General features: G+C 46.4%; 1 protein-coding gene across 2 annotated transcripts in view; it reads right to left on the bottom strand.

Annotated features, from left to right (window-relative positions):
- The window catches only part of TRABD2A (TraB domain containing 2A), a 1,184,208-nt gene that overhangs the window by 136,730 nt on the left and 1,021,761 nt on the right, over positions 1-25,717 (bottom strand). For both annotated transcript variants that reach the window (XM_078677534.1, XM_078677533.1), the window contains exon 6: positions 23,777-24,034. In XM_078677534.1, coding sequence (XP_078533660.1) covers positions 23,777-24,034 — 258 coding nt within the window. The remainder of the gene's footprint in view (positions 1-23,776; positions 24,035-25,717) is intronic.

Here is a 25,717-nt window from a genome sequence, read left to right as displayed (position 1 = left end):
ACACAACTTTTTTATAGCAAACCACACGCTCAGTTACCATAATCATGTAAGCGATGCCTGCTAACATCGCACAACAATCTGCATTATTTCAAAGTAAATACCTCCTGTTTGCCAGTAAACTGAACATTGTTATGAAAGCAGGTGTCGGAGTGCCTTTCAAAACTCAGGCCAAATTAGGCGCATCTTGATTACAAGAGCCATGCAATTGTACGTGTCTACAAATTAAGGAGTGATCTGGTGCTATTGTGCAATCCACGCCATTCAGATAAACTTCTTTTCTCTCCCTCAGGCACCTATATGTAAATGGTAATAACCAAGCCTAATGGAGATAAGCGCTGCCTAAAGATCCATATCTGTCTATAGCATAGTATTTCATGCAAACCTCAAACTTAAAAAGGCTAAAAGGTAACGTTATGATACCGTGGATTAGCCACACAGCTGAATCGGATCTCCACTGAGTGACCACTTGTAATCATTCTCATAGCGCGCCCTGTGCTCTGATTTGACAGTGAGAGAGTGATCGCACCATAGTTTGTACTGCTAATCATTCTCAGCATACGCTACGAATACGCTTTCACGTTACGCGTCGCATCAAAGCTTCCGTGTGACGTCATGTACGGCACCCCATACGCAAAAGACGCAAATGTTTTTTTTTTTTTTAAAAAACCTTTATTGAAAACAGGTATAAGTACAAGCGCAGGCCTACAACCACAAGGGCCGGCCGCAAAATCAGGAGAGTCAAAAGAGAACAACATCAATGTGTACGGTAGGATGAATACAGGATAGACGAGTAATAAAATCGTTACACAGTAAGCGCCAGGATAAGAAAGGTTTCATTTTATGATGTATAGAGGAGGCAGAAGCCATATCTACCCGTGTGTCATGCAACATACTCAGAAAAAGAGGGGGGGGACGAGAGGGATGCAGCCCCCTACGCAAGCAAATAACCACAGTAGAGCAAAGCCCAGATACATCCAATGCCCATCAAAGGTTCAAAAATAAAGGACAAATCGTAGCAAACAAGTAAATGGGTCACCGCATAGACCGCCCTCCCGCCCCGAAAAAGGAGAAAGTGCAGACACTTACGAAACGAAGGAGAAAGAACAAAGGGACATAGCCCACCCCCTAGAAAGAAAGCAAAAAAGGGACCATAGAAGAAAACAAACTAAAATAACAAACACCCCCCCACCCTACATCACTGTAATGGCTATGGCCTATCCCACTAAACAGCGTGCCTGTCGCCCAGAGTCACCCGAAATATAGAAGAAAGAGAAAGGGAATAATAACGAAGGGAAAAAGGAGAAAGGGATAAAAGGAGAGGAAAAAGAGGGAAGAGAAGAAGAGGAGAGAAGAGAAGAGAGGAGGGGAGCCAGCGATCGAAATACAGAACACCACCCCACCCGCAATAACGGATCACTAGTCGAGGTCAAAAAAGGGATACTGAGAAAAGCCCACATAAAGGATGAAGACAGGAACTGTCCAAATGATGAGGCACGGAGATGGCAATTAACAAAACAAAAGTCCCGCAGGCACCCAGGCACGATCACCCCTGGCCACTTCTATGAAAAGCAGAGCTGCCAGACCCCGCCACGGCCAGGAAACAGCATGATAAAGTGGGTCCATACCAGTCAGGGAAAGCAAGTGGGATCTTCACAGAACACCGTCTAGGCGAACAAAAAGCAGCCAGGAAAACTCCGCAGCAGTCAGAATGCAAAAGTAACCCAAAGATCCATGTGGCCAAGCACAAAGTTCGGGCTGTCCAGCACAAAGCAAAGAAATCAGGATGTAGAAAATACTGCTGCATCGGCACCGGGTCCACTTGATCCCATGGAATCGAACACCCAGCCGGATAGCCCAGCACAGCAGCTGGAGAAGTCTCAACAAGACCAACTCGGGGAGACGACACCGCGTCACAAAATGGCTGAACAACCATGGCGGCGATCCGCAACTCCAGGTCCCGGCAGTGCAAGGACAGGTCGATCCGCAGAGCACCCAGGGCGAACAAGACAGCAGTCCGTGTAGGGGCCGCCCAAATCAAACGAGGTCTGGGGAGAGCAAATGCAGCAACGTCCCTGTCTCCAGGAGGAAGACACTCCGAGGGGCCATCCGCCATCTTGTGCATATCGCCCGCCGCCATTGTCGCATCCGCCGCCAAGCCCACCAGGAGTGCCGGAGGCCCCAGGACACACAGCCGATCCGCGGCGGATGGCGCTCGGCGGAGAAAGGAGAGTCACCAGAAGAACGGGCGTGCTCCCCACCACACTCGGGGGAGCCCTGCACCGTATCCCAGGCGGGACAATCAACAGGAGTGGGCTTCTCACCCGAGGGGTGCCGGACAACGCGGCTTCTCTTCTTCGGGTCGGCAGACAATCAGGCATGCGGGGTGGCCTACCATCGGGGGTGGGTCCGCTCCGGTGCTTCCGGCTCCCGGCTCTCAGGCTCCCACCATCGGGTCTCTTCAGCGGTTCCGGGCCGCCGGCACTCCGAACACCTCCGGGCAGACACAGCACTCGAGGCCCCGGCGTCAGGGCCGGGAAGGCCAGCAAGGTTACAAGGGCAGAACGAGGAAACCACTGCACGCAGGAGTCCCGGAAAAAGACGGTAAGTGAAGGCTCTTCCCAGGTAACCAAATTCGGGACACCCCGATCAGGATGAAAGACAGGATAAGCGGCGGGGAGGAAGGGATCTCGGAGCGAGGCGTTTATGCGACTGTTCCGATCGCCATCTTGGCTCCTCCGCCGCAAATGTTTTTAATTGTTTAAAAACATATATTTATGTATTTAATGAACATACTAACAGAATACATTACATAGGGTAGTTATGAAAACAGTTTTTTTAAACTGTGAACAATCGTATATTACTTTTAAAAGCAATTACACAAATCACGGTGGAACGTCATGCGTACTCGCATCGTAAGAGCACCGTAAGCACAGCGTAAGCGTACGCAAAGCCATGTGACTTTAAAAGAAGAGATTTGATTGGTTCATAACACTTCCTATTCCAACTGTTGAAAGTTCCGTCCCATTTTAATCATTCTACTTTGACTTTCTAAGAAGAGGCATCTCTTCTGAGAATCTTGTCAAATAGAAGGAAGATTACCATAATAATAGCAATGGACTCATCTTCCATCCATTCTTCAGAGGAATATTTAATTCCTGAAGAACCTCCAAAGAAGAGGAAAGAAGCTCTAATTTGGCAGTTTTTTACTTTTCCAGAAGGGCAAAAAAAGGTTAATGCTCCAAAAGTAACCTGTAAAATTTGCCAAACAACTCTTTCAAGGGGTGATCAATCTAAAAAATACTCCTTTGGCACAGCAAATATGGAGCGACACGTGAAGAACTTGCACCCCAACAACTTTGCTCGAGCTGCAACACGGAGGTTGCAGGACAACCCACCTGCTGCTGCACCAAGCACATCAACTGCTGCACCAGCATTTTCAGCAAGCAGTCCACACCCACAAATTGATCCTGATTTTGCTAAAGTTAAAATTCCATGCATTTACTGCAATAAACTTTTGTGTTATGTGGAACAGTCTATTGACCTGATAAAACGCAGGAAGCAGGAGCATCGCTGTCCTCGACATTAGTTTTTTTTTCCATTCTTTTGTTCCTGTTGGACACTTTTTGAGTTCCAGTTCAATTTTTTGGGTTTTAAAAAAAACTTGCTGACAAAACACAAAAAAAATAGAAAACTAAAAACACACAAAAAAACAGAATTATAACGATCTGCTCCTAATAACCACATGGACACGGCAACTCCCGTGGCCGCCTACGTTCCCAGAATGCACTGGGCGCACGCTCTGGTAAACTACACATGAATTTTTAAGGAGCTGCAAAGGGACCCCATCCCCCGGGGCTCAAAAAATAACATTTGGGACTGTGTGGGGAACCTAAATACCCCCACGGTCCAAGCCAGCTCCCCGCGTCGTTCGAGAGCCGGCATTTCTTTGTCAGAGAGAGAAGTTTATATGCTCCTCTCTCTAACAAAAAGCAATCTGCTTTCCTACTTAAAAAGACAGCATATTAACTTGCTCTCTCTTTCAAATAGGAAAGTGGTTTGCTGTGCTAAAGTGGAAGCCGCGACGCTCCCGCCCAACCATAGCAAACAGCAGTGTCCCGGGGGTAGGCACCCCAGGACACTGCAGGAGCCAGCCATGGGAGAAGTCGGACCCCAGGGCCATCAAGAGCTCCAGGAGGGAGGTTGCGCGACCCCCTCCCAACATTAAAAAGCCCCGAGAGGTGGTGGTCCCCGGGGGTGGGGGGTCCATGCCGTCATGGACCCCCTATTTAAAATATTACTGCCCCAGAAAGGTGGCGGTCCCTGGGGCGTGTGGGGGGCCGTGAGCCCCCCTGCATACTTCAAAATAAAACCCCGGATGGTGGCGTTCCCGGGGGCACCTTACAAGCCCCCCATTATAGAAAAAAATTGCGCCCGGGATTTGGCCACCCCGGGAGCTAATTAAGAATAAAAAGGACTTCTAGTTTTTTTTCCTTTTCCACCGCGTACGAGTACCATACGCGTACCCCGCGTTTTTTTTATTTAAAAAAAAAAAACATTGGGCCTAAAGATCCATGTGGGACCTCCTGAGCAGGCCTAGAGGGTCAACATGTTTCTACCCTGCCCCCTTTCCTTATTTTTCAACTTTCTTTTACAGTTTTCTTGTAACTCGGTGCTACGGAGGCCCAAGATGGCTGTGAACACTTCCTGGTTTGGAGTGTTAACAGAAAGTTGACATCCAATCAGCATGCAGCTCGTGCTCGTAATTGTACGGATTTCCGTACACGTGCCGTACTTCGTCTCTAGATATCACTATGATTTTACTTTTGATTTTCTCAGGCACTACTGAACGGATTTACACCATTTAACAAAAAGCACAATCTGCGAACCGAACTCTACCTCTCTACCAAATTTGGTGTAATTCCGTTCAGCCGTTCGGGCTGTAGCCCTACGGAAAATTGCATGGGGAAAACAATTTTGGGACCCCCTTTTTTCTCGGCCCCCACTTGACGAATCACCCCTAAACTTTCAGGGAAGGAGCGGAACGGAGCAGGCCATTTCCCTGGAGAAATTTGCAAAGATTCGTCCACCAGCGCCAAAGTTATTCCAAATAGAATGTTGTGGATTTCCTACGGAAAGTAGGTCCTAACTATAACTACCTACTGGCAACCGCCAGTAGGTAATATATATATATTTATGGGCTTGTACAAATATAAAATATAAAATGTTTACTGGATATAACAGCAATGCAGTCATCGAGATTCCTTTTGAGCCCAAGAAGAAGGGGAAGTTGCCCTGAAACGCATCGACGATAATTAAATAATGATGCGCAGAAGAGCAGGCTGTTGTGCGAAAGCTGTTTAGCTGAGAAAAGTCGAGTGAGTCCAAAAAACGTGCTCCAACCTTCAGGTAATTCAGTGCATAATCTTTATTTCAGTTAGCCAGCATGACGCGTTTCGGCTGCAGGGCAGCAGCCTTGATCACATGTATATATATATATAGATGCTCCTTTTTCCCCTGTGGACGGCGCACTCGCAGCAGACGAGTGCCTCAGTCGCGGGGGTTTACCCGTGTTAATCAATTTCAGCTTCGCAAAGTCAGGAAAAGTGGAGTGGAGAAGTGGAGAAGTGTGGCTCACTGGTTAGAAGAGGCAGACCCTGAAGCAGAGGTCAGACACGGGACCAGGGTTCAATTCCCGACGCGGCAGGATCTTGAGCCCAAATATCCACGGACTCGATAATTCTCGTTTCGGTGCCTACTCGAATCACGGGTTCACACTCTGCAGCTCTGGGCATTAGCTGCTTAATCTCCACTACGGCCCCCCCGCGGCGGGATGCCTGGCTTTCACCTTGGGGATGCCCAGTACGGGTATCTCACAGGGAAAAAAGCCAGGACGGGTTCACAAGGCAAGCGCCGAGATGCCTACGGGTAATCGAGCGCTATATAAGAACGCATAATAATAATAATAATAATAAAAGTCCTACCCTGAATAAGGGGCACTCGCGGGCTTGAGTTTCAGAAGTTATTTAATTACTTGTGCAAAAACAAACGCATTTCGGCAGTCGCCTTTTTGTGAATTAAAAATAATGTTCTAATCCATGCATACCTAGAACGTAATTTAGAGTTTGGTGAAATGGTGAACCCACTATAAAAAAGGTGGATGCACTGTTCTTGCGAACACACAGTTTACCCGCACCATTTAGAGGTGGGGGCACCACAGAGTTCCAATTCTGTATTCTCATATAAATATGCTGTCAGAAACTTTGCCCTGTGAGCCTATCTGTGACCTGTGAACAGGGCCATCTGGTCAGAGTGATGGTTGCTCCACTTCTATGTAAAATAACAACAACAAGAGAGAGAGGGAAGAGACACTCTCAGTACCCCAGGTTCTAATTATAAACAACAGAAGAGTGTCCGCACAGGGAAAAGTAGTATCCAGCACAGGATTTGAGAAGAGAAGGAAATCAGCCTAAGAAAGAGTCACTTAGGGATTTCTTAGGAAGCCCTCACTCACCACCCTGGGTGGTGACATGCTTCATCATCGGGCCGACCAGGAGAAGCCGAATGCCTCCCTGGTGTGCTACAACGCCAGGTTACTGCGGAGCTGGTTTTGTGACAATAATGTGCAAAAAAGTGAGTTTTTAAAAATGCCAACAGGCTATACCAAGCAAAAACTTTATTCCGTGGTTAGCTGGGCATTGGATAAAATATATGTGTCGGGAAATTTACCAACTATTGTGTTGGGTGTTTTCCCCTTTAGAGTGGGGTCAACATGTTTCTGCCCTTATGTGTAATGGTTTTACGGGGCGTTAATCAGGACCATGTAATCATGTACCTCGGTGGTGTGGACGCGCTAAGGCCCACCCTTGCCAGAGAACGTGAAAGTTAAAAGTAAGCTGTAAAAATGGTGCAAAAAAACAAACCAGAAAAAGTGGTGGTTCACACAAATTATGCGAAACCTGTGGTCTGAAAAGGAATAACAAACACACATAGAAGACAACAGAAATGGTGTTAATAATTGGACTGGAGCGTATTTTGCAAACACTGAACTCGAAGTTCTGTGCTTGGACTAGTCAGAAGCGTGCCCGTGGAAAATAACGATATTTTATGCCTGAAATTGTGTCAATGTGAATCAGGCAGTTTCCGGACATGCAATTGAAGGGAGAGAGGCAAAAGACGGTCGCTAGTTAGCATGATAAATGCTGTCACATCACTCGTGTTAATGGGATCAATGTGCCCAAATGGAGGGCTGGTGTTGACATGAAACCAGAATGAATTTTAACCAGGCAGTTATCAGGTGACTTAAAATGAAAATAGGACAACAAGTAAAAAGTAAAAAACACGGCGGGATTCTCACTTGTTTGTTAAAAGATCCACACTTCATGGGTCTCGGGAGGGGGGTGGTGGCGACAATGGCACACCCTAAAGAAGTTTATAACAGACGGAGACCTGATTAGCACAAGAAAACCAGAACCAAGTTACTTAGCTGTGCGCAGTTCGTAGTCATGCTCGCCAAATGGAATCAGGTCTTACGCCCGCAACGCCAAACACCCGCTTGGCACCTAGCGGTATCCTCTACCGGACCCCGTGGAAGGGTGTCCCGGTGAAAGTGAGCCGCTAAAGTACAGTGAGCGTGGGAGGGCGCGGAACTGAGGGCGTGGCCGGGGCCAGTCGGCGGTGTGAGCGTGACGCTCATGTCTCGGTATCCAATCGAAATACCGGATCGAGAACGAGGCTTGGAATGCAAGCGCTCGCGAAACGGCACAGGGTCGGAACGAGGCTTAGAGGGCAAGCCTTCGAGTCGTGGTGGTTGCCAAGATATGAGGACAGTAAATCCCTAATCCCACAATTGGTTATTAATGCGGGGTAGGAAAAAGAAAGCGGTTAGCTACCGAATTTGGGTATTTGCATTCACGGATGAATTAAGAGCCAGTGAAGAAACGTAAAATAAACGTGAAAATGAATGTAAGGAGGGTTTTTATTTTTAATTAAAAACAAGACCAGAGCTAATGGCACAGGTGGTAATTATGGCAAATTTTAAGGAAACAATGGTTGTTAATTACTGGATCAGTGGGGCTAAATTGAGGGTTTTTTTTTCATTCTCATCTCACATGCGATCGTGTGCATAAAAAAAGAGCTAGTGTGCACAGAGAAAGAGCTATGAGTAACTGACTGTGAAAGAACTAAGGTCAGCGTTTTAGGACTGAAGACCAAGGTATTTGATCATTGAGACCATTGATATGGGTTCCCAGTCTGTACACCCAACGCTGCTCTTTTTCAAACAGGATGTTGGTGGTATTTCTTTCCGTGGTGATCTGCTCAATTATTGTCCAGCGGAGATCATTGGGTGTATGGTTTTTTTGGAGGAAGTGTTCACTCATTTTGGTTGTCGCCTTGCGGCACCTGATGTTGCTCCGGTGTTCGCAGATTCGTTGCTTGACCTTTCGTGTTGTCATCCCTATGTATCTCTTCAGACAAGGACATGTTATCATATAGACGACATTTGTCGAGTTACAATTAGTATGGTTCTTCTGCGTCCATATTTTTCCTGTTTCCACAGGACGGCAAGAAACTCAATGCAAGTACCACTGTCCTTGATGCGCTCGATGTGTGGTCACTTGGGGGGGTTGTGTGGGAGGGCACTGGGAGGGAGGGTTCATTGCCATATCGCCAACTGTGCTAAGGTGCTTATTTACAGTATAACGTGTCATAGAATCTGTTATGTCTTTGAATGGGTGACGTAGACAATCTGCAACCAACACAACAGTTAAGACTGGTGTCATGGAACATTCGCGGGTTGAATAACCCCAGGAAGAAGAGGCAAATCTTGGGTTATCTAGACAGACAGGCCCTTTGGGTGACAGCCGCGCTTAACAAGCAATAAATACATACATACATACAGACAGGGGGTGTCAGTCGCAATGCTTCAGGAAACCCACCTACTGCCAGATAGCTCTCCCCTGTTTGCGACCAGGTGGGCCTCCTGCAAAGTTTTCTCTTCCTACTCTAACTATGCCAGGGGGGTCACGATCCTTGTTCGGCGAGTGCTACGGTTTACACCCGCTGGGACGGAAGCGGATTCCAGTGGCAGATACTGCATGATCTGGGGGCAATTATATTCACTTACTGTCCTGTTTACATGCTATTACGGCCCCAACACTGATGACACCTCCCCTCTGCTCACGATGTGGGGCAGGATTCAGACACTGGGAATAGGCCACGTCATACTGGGTGGCGACTTTAATACTGCGATTGCCCCGTCCCAGGATAGGTCTCACCCCTAGGCAGCGCACTTCTCCCATACCCAGCGCGCACTGGCCTCTGTTGCTGCTGAACACCACTACGTAGATGCCTGGCGACACTTGCACCCTTCCCTTAAGCAAGGTACCCATTACTCTGCTGTACACTCCACTTGGGCCCGGCTGGACTATATGTTCCTCTCGGCCGGCCTCGCATCCTGGCTAACCAGTGCCCTGCACCTTTGTTAGGACTTTCTCTGACCATTCCCCAGTCCTGATATCGCTGTGTATACCCATTGAAGTCTCCCCTTACCTGAGCTGGCGCCTCAATCCTGCCCACCTCACAGACTCCGCTTTCCGAGCTGAACTGGAACAAGACATCCAGGACTTCTTTGAGCGTAATATTGGGTCGGTTTCAGATCTCACTACAGTCTGGGAGGCCTTTAAGGTTACGGTTCGAGGTTTAATGCATCGCAAAGGGAGGAGGCGTCCTTAAATCACTACGGGACGAATTACATAAACTTGAGTCCGAACTTCGAGACCTAGAACGGAATAGGACTCGCAACCCCCGCGATACTGCTACTGATGCCCTGCTTAGGGAAAAACTATCCGAATATACGGAGGCGGCAGATAAGGAGGGCAAGTTCCTTGGCAAACAACATACTGCGCGCATCTATGGAGAAGGTGACAGGCCTGGCAGGGCGCTCGCATCGGCTGTCAAACCCCCTAGGTACAACAACTTTGTTACATCCCTGCTAGATGAACACCGCACCCTACAAAGAGACCTCACAGAACTACTCCGCATTCTCACACTTCACTATTCCACTCTATACACGTCCCATAGATCGACACCAATAGACCTACACCAATACCTAGATGACACTGCCATTGCGTGGCTAGGCCCAACTCAGCAAACATTTCTACACCACACTCTTGAGCTAGACGAAATGAAGGACGCTATCATGTCCATGAAATCAGGTAAAGCACCCGGCTCTGACGGGTTACCAATCGACTTTTACAAAGCCTACATTCATTTACTCGCCCCGATCTTGCAAAAGGTTTATTACGCTGCCCTCGAAGATGGTACCCTGCCGCCTTCCATGCGCAAAGCTCTTATAGCATCTCTTTTGAAGCCTGGCAAGCCTCCTGATAGCTGTGACTCTTACAGGCCTCTCTCGCTGCTCAATACTGATGTTAAAATATTAGCGAAAGTGCTTGCAACGCGCCTCAACCTGCTGATGGAGCGCCTAGTCTTACCGGACCAAGCAGGGTTCGTCCCCAACAGGGCGACCTCCCATAACTTACGCACCCTTCAAGCCGTCCTCCAGGACATTAATCCCCGTTGCGAAGCAGCTGCCGTGTTCCTTGACGCTACCAAAGCGTTCGGTTCCCTTGAATGGGACTACATCCTGTCTCTTCTTGAGCGGATGGGGATTCCGTACAGCTTTTTAGATTGGATCAAACTACTATATACTAACCCATGCGCCTCAGTCCTACTGAACGGCGCTAGATCGCCCCCTTCGTTATTCACAGAGGCACTAGACAGGGCTGTTCCCTTTCTCCTGTCCTCTTCGCGCTCGCCATTGAACCGCTAGCGGCTAAACTTCGGCAACACCATATCCACCGCTCTCTGATATACCCCGAGCGTCAGCTACTAGTGGCACTGTATGCAGATGATATCACTCTATACATACATAAACCGCGCGAGAACCTAAATCCCGTCCTGCGCGAAATTACCAAATTCGGTGCCATATCGGGCGTACAGATCAACTGGTCGAAGTCCGCTCTTTTCCCCTTGACGGACAAAACTGAGAAGTTCCCCCTTGACTACCCCTTGGTGTGGGAATCGGAGGATCTTAAATACCTGGGCGTCGTCGTCTCCCGAAATCGGGAAGAACTCATCAGGGCTAACTATGGCACAGTCCTGGATAAATTGACTGATACTATCGCTAGGTGGATTCATCTTCCACTCTCCATGGGGGGACGTATATCCCTCATCAAGATGGTTATCCTTCCCAAATTCCTGTACCTTTTCACCAACATTCCGTACAGTCCGGGATCACATTTTTTTCATTCCCTTAACTCCCAACTGTTGCGCCTCATATGGGGCGGTAAGCAGCCCAGGATTAGCTTACAGACTCTCATGCTACCATACCACCAAGGCGGATTCGATGTACCGAACTTTCAGCGCTACTATGATTCCGCCCAGGGCCACTTTGCCGCCTACTGGCTTCACCCTCCTCCCTTCATGGCCCACTTGGCGGTGGAGGACGGTTATATGAGGCCTGAGCAGCCATCGGGTTACTTATACAGCAAGCCCCGGGTCACTGACCGTGACCCGACCACGGTTGACTGCACGGGTTTAGCTTGGCAGCGATTAGCGAAACACATGGGTTTCGCGTTCCTTTACTCTCCGCTTATGCCCCTAGCACAGGACCCGCGGCTACGTGTGGCCTGTGAGGAGATCGGCCGTAAATTGCTAGTGAAACTGGCGGTCCACACAGGGGTGAATTGTACCTCCAGGGACAATTCCGTACGGCGGCTCAGTTTTTTGAGAACATACCCCCTCTGTAATGGACACTTTCCTATATGTCCGGCTTCGTCAAAATGTCAAGGCGGTCACGCCCTCTTTCCCGGACGAGCCAGACACCCTGACCCCCTCCATACGCTCCTACAAGCTGACTCCCCGAAGCACGTGGTGTCTATGCTATACCGACATGCACAACCAGCTCCACCCCCCCCCCTTAGATCCCGCAGAGACTGGGATGCTGATCTGGACACCCCGCTTTCGGACGAACAGTGGGAAGAAAGCTGCTCCCACACTAATGCAGTCACCGGTAATGCCCGTCTCAGGCTGCTGCATTTCAAATTCTTGCACCGAATCTACTTCACTCCCTCTAAACTGTTCCGACTCGGACTGCGCGCCGACGATCGCTGCCTCCGATGCAGAGGCGAAGGGGCTGACTTTTTTCACCTAGCGTGGGCCTGTCCCGCTGTGGCGGCATACTGGCGCGAAGTCTTCGAGGCACTATCCGACATGGTCGGGGCGGATGTAGATAGCGTTGCTGGGTCACTCAGCCCCGGCGCTGAAATCACATAGGAAATTTTTCGCTTTAGGCCTCTTGTTAGCTAAACGCCATGTGGCATGTAAATGGGGTAGGGGCCGCGCGCCTAAGTTCAAAATATGGCTCAATACAATGACCACATGGCAAGAACATATACGCAATTATGCCGATCTCATGCCACACATGTCCCGCCCCAAGGATCTCTGGGGACCCCTGGTGGCCTATCTTCTTCGAGAGCAAGGGGACAACTCTTCGGATCCATGAGGCGCGCCTGCGCGTTAAACACCGCGCTGCATACCCGGTTCGAGTATGACTCCTGGCCCCGAAACGCCCTGCGGCACGTTCCCCTTGTATGACTCCCTACTCATTTTATAGACATGTTGCACAGATCACCACTGTTTTGACCTTGGCACTGTTTTCACTTTGTGCGCTGGATTTGCAGCGATCCCTAGATCCCCCCCCCTCCTCTCCCTCCTTGCCCTCCCCCTCCCGTATCAGCCTAATGCACAACACAGGTGTGAAGCAACACTTACCCTGGCGATGGTTGCACTACTTTCTCCTTAAGGCCATTGCATAGCCCCCCCGCCTCATGATTCCCCCCTCTCCACACGCAAGATATGGTGGTATATCACGTGGGAGTTTCGTTTTGTTTGATGTTTATGTTGGTTATTTTACAAAAATTATAAAAGAAACCTCAAAGCCCGTTGCTCGGCTATGCGGCGCTTCCAGAGCCGTCTTTCTACTTTGCATGTTATCCAATTATGCCAGTTTATATCGCGGCCGGCCTGGTCGGGTTGTAGGCGGCATGCTGTGTCTAACTTCAGTGATGTTGTCCTTCTAATGCTGGGCATGTTATGAACCGATTCTATAGATGCTGCCGGCCTGTTGTCACAGGTTGTAGGCGTGAAGCTGTGTATTGCTTTATCCTTGTTGCCTATAAGGGTTTAAAAAAAAAATAATAATAAAATAAAAAAAGATGAGGAAAGAAGAGGATGAGAGAGGAGAAGAGAAGAAAAGGATAAAGAATACAGAAGAAGCGTAACAGATTATCATAGACTTGTCTTTAACAGCATCTAAGTTGTCCAAGGCATGCAATATATTGCTATACAATTAGTAGACCGAAACAGGGTGTGAGACAGTGGATAGTATCCCATACTGGCCTAAGGCGGGTCGTAGCATGTCTCCCTTGAGTCAAGTGAGCTCCATAGTTTGGTATGAGATTTCCGCCATGGTGACGAGTATAGGGCATCATTGTCAGCACCCCTCACGGAGTTTAGCCATTCCTGCCACATTTTGAACGTTACCTCAGAGGCACTTTCCCATTTATTTAAAACTACCTTGCATGCAAATGTGAGCATGAGATCTAAAAGGAGTCTATCGTGTTCGGATGGCAACCTCGGGTCAATTGCACCCAGTAGAACATATGCAAATTCTTTGGGCGGTCTAAATTGAAATATTCGTTGGATATAATTAAAGATTCTATCCCAAAACTGCTGGAGCTTCGGGCAATAGAAAAACATGTGGGCCAGGTTGCCATCGTGAGAGTTGCAATTCCAGCATAAAGGGTTGTCACGAAGCTTCAGTCTAAAAAGTTTTTCGGGTGTCCAAAACGTCCTATTGATCAGCATGAATTTTGTTTGGGAGAGTAACAGGGATATTTTGCTGGAGAAGGGAGTGAGGTGAAGCCTATCCCAGTCAAACTGTATAGTAGAAGAGTTGGTTTCGTTCTCCCAATCTACTTCGCACTTCCTATGGGTTTTCTGAGGCATGGGGGAGAGACTTTTGTAGATTTTTGATACCATGTGGCCTAAGGACGAGAGTTGACGTAGTTTGCTACATAGTGTGGGTTCTTGTGGTAAGATGGCTCTGGCAGAGACAAGGGCTTTGAGACGCAGAAATTTATAGAAGTCAAGTGGTTGGACGTCAAATCGTGTCTGCAGGGCGACAAAGGCTAGAGGAGAAGGCCCTTCATATTTATCTCTCAACAAGTTCAGCCCCTTCTTAGACCAATCCTCCCAGTAGGGGTATTTCCCTTCTTCTTTAAAGGCCGGATTGAACCAGAACGAGGTTAGGTTGGACTTAGAAAATTTGGTTTTGACTTTGCAATGTCTGTCTAGGTTAAGGAGTGCTCTTCTAGTGTTAAGGAAGACATATTTGGAGTGAGGAAATGCCATGGCATCCATGGACATAATGGCAGAGAGCGGAAGATTATTAAGAATAGCCTTTTCAACTTGGGTCCAGATCGGGGTGTAATCTTGTAGTGATAGGAACCAGGTCGCCCCTTGTTTGCACAAGTAGGCTGTTTGATAGCATCTGAAATTTGGAAGTCCAATCCCCCCTTTGTCTTTTGGTAGCTGGAGTTTCCGTAGAGAGATTCTCGGTTTCTTCCCTTGCCACAGAAAGGTGTTAAAAAGCTTGTATGTCTTGTTGAGGAACTCATCAGAGAGTAGCATAGGTAGCATACTTATCAAGTAGTTGATGAGGGACGTAATCATCATTTTTAGGGTTTCCACTCTCCCCCACCAAAATAGGAATTTTGGAGACCAACCATCCAGGAGGGAGGAGATTTTTTTGTGGAGGGAAAGCTCATTTAGCTTCAGAGTGCTAATTAAATCCTTCTCAAATTCAATTCCTAGATACTTGAAGCTCTTCGGTTGCCAGCACAATCCCGAGTCCCCTAACACACTCTTATCTCCTATGTTGTTAAGTAATTTAACCTCTGTCTTGTCCTTATTAAGTTTGTAACCTGACACCTCAGCAAATTCCGCAATGGAGGACATCAGTGCCGGGATAGCTAGGTCTGCATTTTCCGAGACTACCAAGACATCATCAGCATAAGCCAAAATCTTCACCGTGAGGTCACCAAAACAGATGCCCTTAATTAGCTCATTATTTCGAAGTGAGTAAAGAAATGGTTCAATTGCCAGTAGAAAGAGGGAAGGAGAAAGGGGACAACCCTGTCTCGTCCCTGGTTTCAATTCGAACAGGTCTGACAGACATCCTCCCGCTCTCACCCTCGCCGACGGGTTAGAGTATAATGCCATTACCATACGAATATAGTTGGTCCCGAGGTTGAATTTCTGCAAAGTGGCTTCTAGGTAGGCCCAGTCAACCTTGTCAAAGGCCTCTTCAGCGTCTAATGTTACCACCACTGTGGGGGATGAAGTGAGTTTTGCTTTTTCTATTATGTGAGCTAATGTTCTAGTGTTATCACTGGATAATCTGTTTTTGAGGAACCCTACCTGAGATGGGTGTATAAGCTGCAGAGGAATCTTTTGGATTCTTTTGGCCAGAATCATGGCGTAAATCTTACAATCAAGGTTGATTAAAGATATCGGCCTGTAATTCTTCGGGGACGTCGGGTCTTTCCCTTCTTTATGGAGAACCGCAATGATTGCTTCAGCTGGCGTGCCTTGCACTCGACCACAGGAGCTAAAGTGCTCATACAAGTCCTTGAGAGGCTCTGTCAATGATGGGGAGAAGTTCTTATAGAACGAGGCGCTGAAACCGTCAGGGCCCGGTGCTTTTCCGGTTTTAAGAGATTTAATGGCTTGGGTAATGTCTTCAGAGGATATGGGCTTATTGAGCTCAACCTGGTCTTCCGTAGAGAGAGAAGGAAGCTTACAATTGTCTAAATATGTGTGCACTTTAGAGCCATTGATCTCTAGGTTTTTGCTATATAGTTCACTATAGAAGTCCTTAAATATGTCCGCTATTTTGTTAGGGTCCGAGTGAGGGGTACCTAGCTTGTCAACTATGTTTTTGATGACCGTCTTCTGTAATTTGAATTTCAAGTAAGAGGCAAGGCTCTTACCCGCTTTATTCGCGTGACAGAGCTTGAAGTTCTTGTGGTGTTGGAGCCACACCCCCGCCCTTTCGCTGATTATGTTATTATAGTCATATTTTTTGTTCATCAGCTCATTTAGTGTCATGGGGTCCTTAAGAGCTATGTGCTTTATCTCCAGCCCTGAGATTTCTTTTTCCAGTTGCTCTAAAGTGATATTGGCATCCTTATTCATGGCCGTACAAATTTTTATTAATACTCCCCTCAACGTTGTTTTAAGTGCCACCCATCTTGTCAGGTCTGTTGTGTCACCCTTTTTGTTGTGGGAAAGATATTCACTAATTGCTGATTCTATGGTCAGTCTATGCGCTTCCTTTTTCAAGACCGCATCATTGAATCTCCATAGGGAGGGTCTCTTGATCACGTTGTTCAGTGCCAGAGTCATCGTGATGCATGAATGGTCGGAGATTACCCGTGCCTCAATGGAAGTGTCTACAATATCGGCAATGGAGTGGCCAGATGTGAGTAAATAGTCTATGCGAGAGTAAGAATCGTGGGGTGGGGAGTAAAAGGTATAATCTCTCCCAGATGGGTTTAACAGCCTCCATGAGTCAATTAAGTTGAAGCGGGAGCAAAGATTGAGTAGTGCTTTGTGCGAATTGTTTGGTCGAAAGGAGCATCGGGAATCCCTATCTAACAGTGGGTCCATGGGGAGATTGAGGTCACCCCCAAGGATATGTGTTGCAGTGTCTGGTATTGTTTCGATATGGGTAGAGTTCCTTCCAAAACCCAGGATCATCTTTATTAGGGGCATAGACGTTAGTCACGTAAAACTCTATATTGTCCTTGGACAATTTCGTGGAGACCCACCTGCCTTTTGTATCGGCTGTGCACTGAAGGCCATCAATATTAGCTTTCTTCGCAATTAAAGTAAGAACCCCGTTCTTTCTTCCTAAAGCATCCTACCCAATTGCCTCGCTGTACCATTTGTTTTTCATAGCGTTGAATTGGGGCGAATCGATTTTAGTTTCCTGCAGTAGTACAATGTCACCCTTTTGTTTATGTAGATAATCTAAAATCTTCCTTTTTTTGTTTGGGTGATTGATACCCTTCACATTGACCGACACTATCTCTAAGGCTTGTTTAGTCAGGGTCATTGGAAGTGAGGGGATAGTGTGTTACTCTTTTGATGAAACAGAGTGTACAGACCGACATGTGTAATTCGTAGGCAGGGCTAGCATACCCTAGATTGGACAGGCTACCAAGAATGAGTGCATACTGGACATTGTCATGAACTCCGAGTTGTGAAAAATTGCTGCTTAGGTATTTGGGTAGACGATGTGTTAGAAGCAGAAACACAGAGAAAATAATAAATAGCAGTGGAAACAAGAACCCCTCCCCAATCCACCCACATCCCACGCCCACCCGCCCCACCCAAAAAGTACACTGAGAACATGACGACCAAGGAGGAGCCGACACACTAGGTTCCCTCCCCCGTGGCATAAGTGGTGTCATTGTTTGCTTCCAAACTGAAGTGAAGCATGGCATACGAACAACATGAAAACATCAAGAACATAGATTGGAATCATCAATCCAAGTAATTGTTCTCAACTAGCGAATCGGTCACATTTGTGCCACCTAGAAAGAACATAATAAAGCAGACGTTATAACAGTACATCTACTATACATCCAGCTACCACTGTCGTATGAGGTATGAAAAAATGAAGATATGAAAAAATTAACAAGTGTGCATCCACAATTGACTTTGGTGTAAAATGAGTAGTAGGACTTGTTTAAGCTTAACCAATGGAGCCTTAACGCTGACTCAGCATAACAATAGCCGTTATTAGAACATTATGACCAACATGAGAAAATTTAGTTTTGTGAGCATAAACTCTTAACATTACAACAAGCGCAACATGTGCACCAGGTACGGCGAAGCCGGGTGGAAGACACAAGAGTAACATTCCTTGTCGTGGGATCAGTTGGATAAATATTGAACAGCCATGTTGGGTGCCCGCACAAATACCTGACCTCCCCCTTGATGGATAGACCCGGGCAGTTATGTGGAATTCAGCTGGATACAATACAGGGATAGATCAGCAACCAAGCCCCTCATGTACGTAAAGTGTAGGTTGCAACACAGCTTTTTTGAACACTTAAGCAGTACATTAATAAGGAAAGTAGCGTCCTACCACCTGCTGACCACATCTGTAACCTCAGGCGATGCGAATGATCAGGTATTAGTTCAGCGACCAAGACCTTAATGTACCTACAAAGTAATTAATATCACAACCTGAGGCGATGATAAAGATCAAGCCAGTATGTTATTTGCTGTCATCAGAAGTAGTCGGTTTAGCTGTGTCCATAGCTGCTTTGTCGGGACCATCCAGGACTTTCTTCAGATGCGAAGGATCAGTAAATATCTGCGGCACCCCTTGGATTGTCACCCTGAATCGTGCAGGACCCACAAATCCATATTGGTAACTGAGCGATTGAAGACGCAGGCGTAGAGCTAGGAAGTTTTTCCTCAGGGTGACAGTTTCTTTGCAATAGTCCTGAGATATGTATACCTTGTCGGTCTTCCATAGTATGTGGTTGTGCTTGCGCATAAATGCTAAAATTTGCTCCACGTGCTGATACCTAAGAGGTTTGCATACTATCGGTCTCGGGCCCCTCTGACCAGGTAAGATACGTGCAGGGACTCTGTGGGCTCTGTCGAATCCCAATGGAGTAGTAAAGGAAAGATTGGTGGCCTGCGGGAACCAGGATTCCAGGAAGGGTATCAACTATCCATCTTTGTCCTCCGCCCCTTCCGGAATACCAAACATTCGTAAATTTCCTCTGCGATTTCTGGCTTCCAACTCAGAAATGCGTCGTGACATGGATGTTGTAGAGATTGAGAGTTCCTTAAGGGACTTAGTTACCTTCACCTCCGAATCTTCAAGCTGGCTGATTCTACATTCAGATTCCGAGAGCCAAGCATTAGTATCTTTAATGTCCTGTCCATCCGCCGTGATTTCTTTCCTCGTGGATTTTGTAATTTCATGGACTTCGGCGAGTTTGAGGAGAATCGTGTCCAGCGTCGCAATAATATCCCTTGAGCCCTTGGTCGGTGAGACTGGATTCGGTGGTTCAGCTTTCAGCCTTTTCAGATTCTTGGTCTCCTTTTCTCTCATGTTGGAAATTGAATGGATGGCTGGATCCGCTAATTAAAGGCCTGAACTGGTTGTGAGATCTGTGGATAGTTATAGACCTGGAGGAGTTAAGGTATTCGGGAGATCTGAGCCAGGTTACAACCTAGTAGGCCATGAGTGACCTTGATGGATGCAGTATTGGAAAGGCAGCTCACCCAGATGCTCGAGTAACCAAAGAACTAGATATACAGAATCAGCACCAAAGGTAGAAAGATCCAGGTATTTTCAAACACTTCCATGCAATTCCACACATTTTTCATGGAATTTCAAGCTCGTCCCATTATTCCCAATGGGGGCGTCACAAGTGTCGGCCATTTTAGGGTCAGGCAAGAACAGATAAAGCTATCTTCTTCGACAATATCAGTTAAGAACCAATTGCCATGCACAGACTGGGTTACAGTAACAGCGCAGCACCTTGCCAGTACATTCCCAGGTGAGATGATGGTATGGTTTCATTACAATTAGGGATGGGGTCGCACACTACTCACACACCAGCGGGATCGCCCCTAAGGACTGTGGTAAGTGTAGTTTGTGTTCCGCGATGCATCTTCTTTCGATTCTCTGCTATCTTCGCTTTCTTCGCCATCCCTGGACACGTGTTTCGGGGTATTTACCCCTCATCAGCAGGGATTAGGCCATGTTCTGGGGTTGCCGGTGGCTGCCAAATATTGCCAGGTTTAGTACCACTCAGGCGCGTAGGTGCGGGGTCCCAGGCTCGTCAGCCAACTGCTCAAGGGAGCTTTAACATTACAATTGGGGGTGGGGTCGCACACTACTCACACACCAGCGGGATCGCCCCTAAGGACTGTGGTAAGTGTAGTTTGTGTTCTGCGATGCATCTTCTTTCGATTCTCTGCTATCTTCGCTTTCTTCGCCATCCCTGGACACGTGTTTCGGGGTATTTACCCCTCATCAGCAGGGATCAGGCCATGTTCTGGGGTTGCCGGTGGCTGCCAAATATTGCCAGGTTTAGTACCACTCAGGGGCGTAGGTGCGGGGTCCCAGGCTCGTCAGCCAACTGCTCAAGGGAGCTTTAACATTACAATTGGGGCCTATCCCTGCTGACGAGGGGTGATACCCCGAAACACGTGTCCAGGGATGGCGAAGACAGCGAAGATAGCAGAGAATCGAAAGAAGATGCATCGCGGAACACGTAACTACATTTACCATAGTCCTTAGGGGCGATACCGCTGGTGTGTGAGTAGTGTGCGACCCCACCCCCAATTGTAATGGTATGGTTTCAATCTTTGTTAATTAATTAATAAATTATTTACTCGCGTGGTAATCGAGCAGGCAAACAAGCAGGCATCACAATGCAGAAGGTAAATGCAGAGCCTTCTCAATCCCAGTTTTGGTAGGGGCAGAGATCCGTCTAACGCGAACTGTCCTGCAATTACCAGGCCACCCGGGTTGATAAGCGTGAGGCCGGGCCGGTAAGGAGACGGATTGCCGCCATTTTCAGTCGTTACGCGCCGTACCTTGATTTTGAGAGATGGCACATAACGTAGCTTTTAAACTTCATGCACGTACTTCATTGTGCATTAAACTGCAGTCGCTGGTTGGGACTGTATGCAGTTAGGACGGGTAGATCCTATGATGAGTTGCGGGGCAGCCTCTTGCATCAGGCCGGTCAAAGAGCCGTGTAGGGGCCGCCGGTATAGCCACGCGGCCGGGAGCAGGAACAGATGCTCTCGTAATGGCGGTCGGGCAGGCTCTCCAGGGGTCCAAACAGCACCACTAGCCTCGTTGTTGGTTCCGACGCCTCACTTCACCATCTGAGCGCGTGAGTAATGACTGGAGCGCACAGTTTTCAGAGGATATTCTGGCGCCACTGGAGGAGAAGAGGGTTCAGGCAGCCATCTTCTCCGGCGTCCAAGCCACGCCCCCGAACATTACTTGTCTTAATACCAATTGCTGAGGGTTCAGATCTCCCTGAATATAATACTGTTATAAATGTTTCCTACGACATCAGAACTTCACAAGTAAGCAATTCTAACATAATTATACCCTTGTTGTGTCGCAACTGCTTAATCAAACGCATCAGATGCAACACCTGACATTTATAGCTAGGACTCGACAAACTTCTATCTATACCAGGGTTTTCCAACTGGTCGATCGCGAGCTACGGGCAGTTTGCAGAAACCCAGTTTTAGTAGCTCATTAACATAGTTCAAATATTTAGGCTTTTATGTGCGATGTTGCCAACCCTATTTTGGAAAAGGGGGTGGTGATGGACAGAGTTTCTGAATGATGCAGAATACTCTTACCAAGTCAAGAGATCATGGTTTTAATCCATCACCGTTTTTTAGCTCACTGCACCATCCCAGCTCAGAACCTGGCTATATGCAAATTAGTCTGTTCCTGTCCCAGTGCATGATGGGAACAGGGCAAACCAAACTACCAAGCCAATTCTTATACTGGGAAGGAAACAAGCTCCCGGGGACCGGTTTCTGGCATCACAGCCTTCTTCGGCCCGGTTTGCTTGAATCCTGATGGTGCAATGAGCAAGGGACTCACGTCTGAGTATACCCTCCCACACATAGTGTGGATAAAACCGATTTTGGAAAAGGGGGTGGTGATGGACAGAGTTTCTGAATGATGCAGAATACTCTTACCAAGTCAAGAGATCATGGTTTTAATCCATCACCGTTTTTTAGCTCACTGCACCATCCCAGCTCAGAACCTGGCTATATGCAAATTAGTCTGTTCCTGTCCCAGTGCATGATGGGAACAGGGCAAACCAAACTACCAAGCCAATTCTTATACTGGGAAGGAAACAAGCTCCCGGGGACCGGTTTCTGGCATCACAGCCTTCTTCGGCCCGGTTTGCTTGAATCCTGATGGTGCAATGAGCAAGGGACTCACGTCTGAGTATACCCTCCCACACATAGTGTGGATAAAACCGATTTTGGAAAAGGGGGTGGTGATGGACAGAGTTTCTGAATGATGCAGAATACTCTTACCAAGTCAAGAGATCATGGTTTTAATCCATCACCGTTTTTTAGCTCACTGCACCATCCCAGCTCAGAACCTGGCTATATGCAAATTAGTCTGTTCCTGTCCCAGTGCATGATGGGAACAGGGCAAACCAAACTACCAAGCCAATTCTTATACTGGGAAGGAAACAAGCTCCCGGGGACCGGTTTCTGGCATCACAGCCTTCTTCGGCCCGGTTTGCTTGAATCCTGATGGTGCAATGAGCAAGGGACTCACGTCTGAGTATACCCTCCCACACATAGTGTGGATAAAACCGATTTTGGAAAAGGGGGTGGTGATGGACAGAGTTTCTGAATGATGCAGAATACTCTTACCAAGTCAATAGATCATGGTTTTAATCCATCACCGTTTTTTAGCTCACTGCACCATCCCAGTTGATTTATTCTGCTTAATAGTGTTAGAAAAATAAATATGCAATGGAAACAAGGATGTGCATTAACTAACACGTGAAGTCACTCTCTCAAAGACAAGTCAAACTTCCAAAATATTACAATATACTTCCTAACTTCAAGGATAGGTATTACTTCGGAATGGGTCTAACTTGCATGATTTGCTGTAGCGTAATTACATGAAATTACAGTAAAATTATGCTAGATTACCCTGAATTACGAGAGGAGTGTAACACAGCATGCTGCGCTACTTTCTTAGTGTTACAGCAAACAAATGATGGACGGAATGCTGACAACGCAAACATTCTCCCCCAGTCAAAATGTCTGGGTTAAATTCATCGTTCTTTTTGCCCACTATTCCACCTCAGTTTGGACCCAGCCATATGCAAATCAGTCTTGACCCTGTGCTTGTTTCCGGTCCAGTGAGGACCTGGCTTGGCAGTTCGAGTTGGACTGTTCCCATGAGGCACAAGGTCAAGACTGATTTGCATATGGCCAGGTCTAAACTGGGGTGGCATGGTGAGCAAAAGGATGATGGATTTAACCCAGATCTCTTGACTGGGGGTGAATGTATTGATTTGTTCTGCATTGCGTCGTCAATTGTGTGTCTTTTGCGCTACTTTCTTAGGGCAAAATATACCCTCATGTCCACAATGGACTCAAGGATTCATATTGTGCTAAGAAAATAACAATAAAATGCAACAGAACATGAACAATTGCAGCCAGCAGCCACTCACACTTGCTAACTTTGTTGTCTCTCCGCTCCTGTGGTAGGATTTTGTACCAAACTCCGCATAATTACTGAATGGGTATAATCTTGTAATGTTCAGTGATTTCACTGCAAGAGTAACACAAAATTGCCAAAATTACTCTTCTGTAATTAGAATTCTGCCCAGGCTTTGTACTTATTACTTTAAAAGTACAACACTATTTCGGTAGTATATACACCAATAAAGTACATTTTAAGGATGTTATAAGCCACTTTAGAGTTTGATACCCGTTCAACGAGCACATGCACACAGAACTCCCTGGCAACATGTAACCTCAATGTAATATACAGCTTAGGGTATATTATTGTGTATATTATAATCAGATGACTTTTGATTACCTTTCCTCAATGCGAACCCAGAGATCATTAAAATGACGGAGAGTCTGTTTTTTCGGTTTCTTCTTTTTCTTCTTTTTATACTTTTTTTCATCTTTCTCCAATAGGTCAATATTTTCTGTTAGGACAAAGTTAGGTAGTAACTCCTTCTGATTCCCACGGGGCTTTGGAAGGGGTTTTATCCTTGGGACTGACATATATGATGAATTTGGTGCAGAAGATAATGTTGGAGATGCTGGTCGAGGTCTGTGGTTTTTTCCACTGAAAGATAAAAATACAGAAGAGTGATGCCTACAAATCACAAATTGTTGTCCTCGCTGACATTAACAATTAGTTTAGATTAAATCACATTAGGAATCTTTGCTGTCTATGTCAACCACACAAACCAATGATGGGCTATGGGCAGGATAAGCCTACGGTTCTAGAGGTATAGTGTAGTTCCTATATTCGCAATAGGCTCTGCGCATTGGAATAATATACCCTATAGATTTGACAAAGGACTGAGGTTAGTATGTCTCTATCGAGTATACTAAGCTGAATTGTGTATGTGCCAGCTAACTCAGAGGTCTCTAGAAACTTTCTCGAATAAACAAGAAGGGATTAGTCTCTGACAACAGCATAAACATGACAACTTTGTTTCCCCTAGGACCGGAACAATATCTTCAGAGTCGTGGAAACAATAGATAACTATTTTACTCAGCGTGTCAATAAAAGGGTTTATTGAACAGTCTTATTTCTCATGCAAGAGATATGAACTGCTACAATCGTTAGACAGAATGCGAAGTATAATGCGTATAGCGCAAACAGTAATATAAAATAATACTGTAATAGCATTGTCTGTTGCTATGACATATATAAAAATACATACATAAATAACACAGGCTAAAATACTCAACTCATGCTTCTAAAATACGCCTACCCCAATGTACCTAAAATAGGTCTTGTACCAGGGAAGACGTAGGTGCTGGTTAGCATAAGTTTTAGTTCGGCCAAGATTTGCCAAAGGTTTCTCTAGGTTCTAATCAGCTCCATACCTTAGAATGAGAGAGGTTGGTATCTCTTTCACGGGGCTCAATTCCCCAACACCCCAAGGGGAGTCAACACCCACTACACTTTCCTAAATACGCGTTACTAAATTCTAAACATGTTTAAACATACCTAAACATATCTACACATGAAGTGTGAAAACCCATCCAAAGTACATTTTAAAAAATGCATTAGAACTGGTTGTACACATAAAGATGCATTGGTGCTATACGCATTAAAGCAATGTTGCATTCTAAGCATATATTTACATTCAAATGCTAAATGAATGAAGCATGAAAATATACATTTATGAAAAGGCTCATACATACAGAAGAAAAAGGGCTGAAACCATTTCATGTTAGATTACATAAAACAGTTTGTTTGTGGACAAGGTCAAATATTGTCTCTTGGAAGTATTCAAAGAATTCTAGTTCTCTATGAATAGTTCTACTTTAAGCAGATTACTTGAGCCAAAAAATGAAAAATACAAATTTGGAAGAAAAAAAATATCATAGAAAAAAGTTCTTCGTTTTCAAAAATGAAGGTCAAATTCAAAGTCTCTCAGAACACTGTGTGCTCAAAAGTCAGTGTTAGTGCTTGGAGAAAACATGAAATCTTCTAAGTCTGTAAAAAAGTCATCTATCATTGTAGGTGACAGTTATATTACCTTGTTTTGAAGATTAACTGCACATAGATGGGAAGCATCACTTTCAGCATTGGTCGCATTAGCAATGTTCGAATCCGTTGTTACCTGCATGCTTGTAGTTTCCTCACGTACCTCAGCTTCAGCATTTTGCATCTGTGAGATCTCAATGAATGCTGTCATCAGAATTGGCAGCCGCTGGGGACAACATTGCGCATGGGCTGTTACCGGGTCCAGCAAAGTATCAACATCCATTGGCATGACTGATGGGAGTG

The sequence above is a fragment of the Lissotriton helveticus genome, chromosome 2_1 (assembly GCF_964261635.1).
Source record: "Lissotriton helveticus chromosome 2_1, aLisHel1.1, whole genome shotgun sequence".
Lineage (NCBI taxonomy): Eukaryota > Metazoa > Chordata > Amphibia > Caudata > Salamandridae > Lissotriton > Lissotriton helveticus.
Note: the sequence above shows the minus strand (reverse complement) of the source record. Positions and strands in the feature narration are given on the sequence as shown.